The sequence below is a fragment of the Sardina pilchardus genome, chromosome 8, assembly GCF_963854185.1.
Source record: "Sardina pilchardus chromosome 8, fSarPil1.1, whole genome shotgun sequence".
Lineage (NCBI taxonomy): Eukaryota > Metazoa > Chordata > Actinopteri > Clupeiformes > Clupeidae > Sardina > Sardina pilchardus.
The window spans coordinates 11,492,383-11,499,882 of NC_085001.1; the positions used below are offsets into that span (position 1 = coordinate 11,492,383).

The 7,500-nt window shown below is 46.7% G+C and overlaps 1 protein-coding gene across 4 annotated transcripts in view; it reads right to left on the minus strand.

Moving 5' to 3' along the window:
- The window catches only part of gpat2 (glycerol-3-phosphate acyltransferase 2, mitochondrial), an 84,029-nt gene that overhangs the window by 46,316 nt on the left and 30,213 nt on the right, over window positions 1-7,500 (minus strand). For all 4 annotated transcript variants that reach the window (XM_062543992.1, XM_062543988.1, XM_062543989.1 and 1 more), the window contains exon 9: window positions 5,281-5,380. In XM_062543992.1, the coding sequence (XP_062399976.1) occupies window positions 5,281-5,380 (100 nt within the window). The remainder of the gene's footprint in view (window positions 1-5,280; window positions 5,381-7,500) is intronic.

The following is a 7,500-nucleotide window of genomic DNA, read 5'->3' on the forward strand; positions in this document are numbered from 1 at the left end:
CCTACAGTATACGCTGTTCTGTAACCTAGTCTAGAAACGCTCCACTGAGCACTGCCGCAGTCTATATGCCACAGCCTACAGTATACGCTCTCACTGAGCACTGCCAGTCTATATGCCACAGCCTACAGTATACGCTCTTCTGTAACCTAGTCTAGAAACGCTCCACTGAGCACTGCCACAGTCTATATGCCACAGCCTACAGTATGCGCTCTTCTGTAACCTAGTCTAGAAACGCTCCACTGAGCACTGCCACAGTCTATGTGCCACAGCCTACAGTATACGCTCTTCTGTAACCTAGTCTAGAAACGCTCCACTGAGCACTGCCACAGTCTATAAGCTATAAGCCACAGCCTACAGTATACGCTCTTCCGTAACCTAGTCTAGAAACGCTCCACTGAGCACTGTCACAGTCTATGTGCCACAGCCTACAGTATACGCTCTTCTGTAACCTAGTCTAGAAACGCTCCACTGAGCACTGCCACAGTCTATAAGCTATAAGCCACAGCCTACAGTATACTCTCTTCCGTAACCTAGTCTAGAAACGCTCCACTGAGCACTGCCACAGTCTATGTGCCACAGCCTACAGTATACGCTCTTCTGTAACCTAGTCTAGAAACGCTCCACTGAGCACTGCCACAGTCTATATGCCACAGCCTACAGTATACGCTCTTCCGTAACCTAGTCTAGAAACGCTCCACCGAGCACTGCCACAGTCTACATGCCACAGCCTACAGTATACGCTCTTCCGTAACCTAGTCTAGAAACGCTCCACTGAGAGGCGTCAGAGCACTGCCAGTTTGGCGAAGGATCCACAAAGGAGGCTTCCAGGGTGGTTCCACCAGGCGTGCAAGTGATGCTCTCCGCTCGTGCAGTGCATGCTGCAACAATTTGCTTCCATTATGATCAACGGGAGTGGCTACATCAGACATGACAGATATTCCACATTCAAAGCACACCTGATACACCTGTACACCACCAGAAAGTAGTCAAGAAAGATGCGGTGGTGTTTGGCACGCAGTCAAAACAATGTCACGATTGGGGTGGGGGCAAGAAGGTTGTGGTGGTGTTTGGCATTCGGTGAAAACAAGGTCACACTACCTGAGGTCGGCATTACAGGCCATTTTCAAAGTGACTGAAATCTAGCAGATGTTTTATTTGATTTATTTGGCTGATGCTTTTCACTCATATCAACTTACATTGGTCAATTATTATAAGGGCCAGTGCCCCCAGAGCACTCGCTTGAAGGGCATAAGAGTGGCAGACGCTTTTAACCTTTAAAGCTGTGGGCTTTTGAACAATCTAACAAAAGATTCAATTCAATGAACCCAGATATCCTTTAGAACGTTCATTTTCGAACATTCTTTCTTCCGTACATTTTCTAAAGTTGTCCAAAAAAGTCACAGGAAAGATACAGGGAGCTGAACCGACCAGGCCGACCGAATGTCACGTCAGGTGGCTCCTCTACCGGTCCTCTTCGCCGTGCCCCCGCGTCTTATCAAACGCTTCTTTAGATAAAGACTCTGACGCTGGACAGGAAAGGGTCGCTGGAGGTTAATCACGAGGGAAAGACGGGTGCCTGATCTTCCTCGCTATATTATCTGCTGTGAGTGAGACTTCTCGGCGGGGGCCCCGCTGAGGGCTGACAGGCCTGCATTTCCATGGGGCTTACGCTACGAGCTGATCTGACCGAGCTCTGATTCAGGTTAATGGCTGCTCATGTCCTTATCTGTTTTTGGTCGACGGCGAATGTTGTGAAAACCGTGGGGAGGGCAACGCTTGGGTGAGCAAAACAAACCTGCAGCACACACACACGCACAAACGCACAGGCACATGCGTGCACACACACACACACACACATATACACACTGTGGGGAAGGCAATGCTTAGATGAGCAAAACAAACCTGCAGCGTGCACACACACACACACACACGCGCACACACACGCACAAACACACACACACACAGGCACAGACACGCACACACACTGTGGGGAACGCAATGCTTGGATGAGCAAAACAAACCTGCAGCATACTTGTAAGCTTAAGAGTAACATTTTATAGGTTGGGCCAAGCCGGCCAAATAAGGACAACAGACAGCTTTGGACCCTCTGCTCCTCTCTCTGTCTCTCACTCACTCACTCATACACACACACACACACACACACACACACACACGCATACACAAACACATGTTCACGCATTCGCAACCATGCATGAAAGCACACCAAGCACACTGATGCATGACACACCTACACACACACACACCTACACACACACACACACACACACACACACACACACACACACACACGTTCACACATTGGCACACGCATGAAAGAGCCCACGGAGCACACTGGCGCATGAGACATATTCTGACACACACACACACACAAACACAAGCGCGCACACACACACACACACACTTCTCTGCCAGGACATCTTGCGGAGGGTGATAAGCTGAAATCTTCTCTTCCCTCTCCCTACACAGGCCTCTTCGCTGATTCATGGCCTTCATTTTTCAGACTGACATCTCTACTTTTCTTTCTCCATCCATTTTTCCTCTCCTCCTCCACATCTCTCTCTCACAAACACACACACACTCTCTTTCGCTTACCCAAATCCATTAGCATGCAAACAATACCTCACCTACAATCACCCCCGCCACACACACACACACACACACACACACACACACACACACACACACACACATATAAACGTATACACACACACATACGCCTACTCAGATTGATAAGGCCTCCACTGACCATGTCACAGTTGAATCAACTTTGCTCCACAGAGACAAAAGAGACTTTCACTTAACGTGCCTGAATTTGCTTAATTCACTGAAGAATACCGAATCACATTCGAAAGCACTCGACTGCATCAAATTACTTTCCAGATACGCCCACTCGTATCTACCTATCTATCAGGCAGGCATTGCTGGTGTGAGGGACAAAGTGTGGAGTTAGTCAGCCGTTAGTTAGTCAGAGAGAGAGAGAGAGAGAGCACAGGGGAGAAAGAGACGAAATAAGACAAAAGTAAAACTAAGACAGAGAGAAGTAAAGAATGACCAAATTAAGAGTGGAAAAGAAAGACGGAGTGAAAATAATGAACAAAAAGAGGGAGGGAGGAAGAGAGAGAGAGCACAAGGGAGGAGGAGAGGAAATGGAGAGAATGAAAAAAGATAAAAGTAAAATAAAGAATAGAAAGAGGGAGAAATAAAGAATGGATGAAATAAGAGAGTGAAAAAGAAAGATGGAGTGAAAAATAATGAATGGAAGAGAGGGAAAGAGAGAGAGAGTGTGTGTGTGTGTGTGTGTGTGTGTGTGTGTGTGTGTGTGTGTGTGGAGAGTGAGAGGGAGCAATAAGAGGCTGGTGTGTAGCGGCGAGGCCACTCTGCTGTCAGGTGGTGTGTGTGCGTAGCGACATTTCTCTCTCTGGGGATTTTGCTTAAAATGGCAAATCTGCACCAGCTAAACGGCCAGCCACACCAGGCTTTCAGGCACTTTCCACCTGAACGAGGAGGATTGGGGGATTTAACCACACTGAATGTGCGCACACAAACGCACACTCTCAACCACACATCAAAACACACACACACACACACAAGGGCAACACATCAAACACACATATCCACAAACACAGCAACACCAACAAACACACTTTTAAGTACATATCATCACAGATACAAGCACACCCTTAAGTGCAACACATCCAACACATCCAACACACACACACACACACACACACACACACACACACACACACACACACACACACACACACACACACACACACACACACACACACACACACAGACACACACACACACACACACAGAGAGAAAGCTGCAGCAGTGAAATGTCTGAGTGAAAAGGCATGTAGGTCTCCCCTTCCAGTAGTTGTAAACACAGAGAGTATTTCTAATGTCTATATCTTGTCAGAATCATCACACTCCTGTCATTCATAATGTCCTACTCCTTGCAATAACAGGTGATGATGCTTGACACCATAGCACCATTTGTCCCTACTAATGAGAGCATGAATGCGCCTCATACTGGTAGTCAATACAGCTGGAGATGTGCATATTGAGCGAAACACTGCCTTGATGGTTTAGTTCACCGCTCGGGCTGTGTCTGTTGCTCTCCTACGCTGCTTACATATTGCACGCATGTGTTCAGGGACTCGATGCTCAGAGACATATTGATCCACTCAGCCCTGATCAATCTCGCAAGATTTTCTCCATTTAAACCTAGCATGACTGAAGCCAGGAGGCGTGACCTCGAACTACAGGAATCTGCAGGCAAGACTGCGCGTATTATTACACGTCTCTTCAGAGTGCTGCAGAAAGTTCCATTCACATGAATGGGCCTTCCCAACATACGGAGGTCTGTAAAATCTATATAATTACTGCTGTAAAGTATATCATGATCGCAGTCAATGGCAACGGGTTTTGAGCTTTTAATTCACACCTTTCACATCATTCCGCAAGAAGTCTGCTCATTTATTGCGATGGAGGACGTTGCCACGCAACACCTGAAACTGTTCCTGTTCCAATGATGTATTGTCCGCCAAAAATGATCGCAAAGTAAGTCCCTTCAGGTCAAAGCAAAACTCCTCCGCTGTGCGTTATGTGCCAATAATTACCAGTGGACAATACATTATCCCTTACCTAAAGCACAGACGGTAAGCGTGAGCAGGCCAGGCTGTTGCAGGAGTGGGGACTGTGAGTGCTATCCTTTATTCCCCTATATAGTGAGGAAAGGAACTGTGAGTGCTATCCTTTATCCCTAACGTTTATTTTGACGTTCAGGAGGATTAAGCAGCCAGTTGAGAACATACTAAGGAGTTGAGCCTGTTAGTCTGGTTACATATGGACCGAAAACTCCATCCACAGTCCACTGACTGGGGTCGGCCTGTCTCTTAATAGGCCGTAATAGGCCGTCTCCTGACAGACAGATCCAGGCGACATGGGCACTTAGCCGCCCAATAAGCTGATCTCCAATCTAGCTGGGGTGATTAGATACGGCCTCCCTGGGTAGCTAGACACTACACGCAGGGACAGTCGTAAAATCTCTTTCTTTTCCCCCGTCAAAATAAGCTGATCAGCTCTACCAACATGATCATCCAGTATTTTTAGTTACGCTTCACATTCATGGCGTTGGTTTTAGGGCGAGGAGCTGTTATGACTATGCCGGCGGAACACAGCAGGGAGCAATGTGGCGTGTCAGTCATGGTGCTACTGTCCAGGAGGAGGAGGAGGGGGGTGTTCACTCACGGCGCTCATGAGAGGCGAGTAGAGGCTGTCCGTCTCAGCATCCTGCTCTGTGATTGCACCACGTGGGAGCAAGATCACGCCCAGTCTCTGGAGTATGGCCCTGTGATTGGACAGAGAGAGTGAGAAATAGTTGAAAGACAGACAGACAGACAGACAGAGAGAGAGAGAGAGAGAGAGAGAAAACGAGAGAAAGAGATTAAGATAGTTGAGATTAAGATTGTTAATCTTGCATGCATATCTATTTTCCATTTATGGTACTCAGAGCATTGTCTATGTAAAAAAACATTTATCATGCCAATAAAGCTCACTCTAATTGAAATTGAGAGAGAAAGAAAGAAAGAAAAAAAGAGTAAGAGAGAGAGAGACAGAGAGAGAGAGAGAAAGAAAGAAAGAGCAGGGTTATTGAAAACATGAAAACAAGCAGGCCTGAATTAACATCCAGACGGTCGTAAACACTTGACAAAGCATCCGGTTTCTTTCACGCGTCCCTGTGATATACTTTTCAATTTAACCGAGAGGAAAAAGAAGGAGGAACACACTTTTATTAAATATATATATAAAAAACACATTCTATTCATCAGCACTGCTGAGAAGACTTTGAAGTAGGCCTACTCTCAAAACATAAATTAGAGTGAGCAGATGCGAACACTCATCTTAATGAGCAAAAGAAGACATTTTCAAAGGAGACGCAGACTAAATAGACTAAAACAGAGTGTGTTTTCCTAGGTGCGTCTGGAGGACCTCGGTGTCCAGCGGCTATCAATCACAGCGCTAAATACAAATCTAAGATTAGGGCCCGGAGTTAACAGCACCGGGGGGGGGGAGGAGATTATGTTTGAAGTCCGACAGTCAAAACAAATGGCACTTCTCCCTCGAGTGCTCTCGACGGTGCTATAGTTTTGCCTTCACTCTCCCTGCCCTCCCTCTCTCCCTGCAGTGTAAACATTCAGGAGGGACGTGGGATTGTTGCGGTGATGGTCATCGCGCGGACCTAACGTAACTAAAATGGCTAAGGAATGAATAGCTTCATTATAGTCCAATCACACGTTTGATGAGTTAAGTGCTTTAAAAAGTCGCAAAAGACAGGAGCAGAGGACTGCAGAAACAGCCCACGGACAACACGAGCTTGAGACGTACTGTGTAGGAAGTGAGAGAAAGTGCTTTTTTCCAGTTCTGTCTGGAACACCAACACAAATATTCTCCTTTCTGGCCGCGGACCAGTTTTGATAATTAGAAATTGACTAAAATGACCCATGAGAATGACTAAATGCTAATGGAGTGTGTGGTAATGGTTGAAGAGGGGTGCCCACCCCCCCCACACCACCACCACCTGCCCCGCAAAGTGCTTTGGGCACCTCGATGAAGTCCTAGACAAATACAATGTGTTGCTTTTGATGCTGTAATGTTGTATAGCGATGAGAGTTGAGAGGAGCATGAAACCGAGCGCTCGCGGACGTCTGCCGTAACGCTTCTGGCCGAAGGTCACGCCGGTCGTTGACCTCTCCATTGAGGCTGTCACAGTAACACAGTAGTTATTGATTCCGCTGCGGAGTGATGGTTAGTAGTACGCTCATCAATCCTGCCCCCAAGTCTTTAGATTCAGGTCTTTAAGATTAATGCCCCGTTTGCATGGACGCTCGAGGGAGACAGTGACCCGCACCAGTTTGTTTTTATCATTTTTTTTTTTCTTTCTATCTTTGTCCAGCTCCGGACCACTTATCCAAATGGACGTGATCCAAAATGGCTGCCAGACGCAAGGGAAGTGGTGTATTGTTGCTTAGGAAAGGCAAATACTTTAGAGAAGTGTCGGAGTCAGCAAAGAAGTTGGTTGAGGCGAGGAGGATCAAATGGACGTGTTCGATACGATACGCCGGCCTTGCGGAGTGCAGAGTGCAAGCCTCTGTTCTAGATCACTGGACGAGGTCTGGCTTGCACCTACAATGGAACCAGGTTATGACATTATCGACATTCTTTATGTGACACGGGGGGAAAAAAGCAAACATTCCGTTGCCATGGTTAACTCAAGCCCCCTAGTCCTTATTTGGGCAAAAAAACAAAGATCTTTAACAATGCCAATACAACATGCCGTTGAAAGGTTTCAGTACAAGGCTGCTGGGGAAAGGAATCCTACATTTTCAAAAGACTACAGGTTGAAATCATTTACAGTCCTCTCCAAACTATACAAGGTTGTTTAGTGAGAATGTAGTGATGATGGGTTGC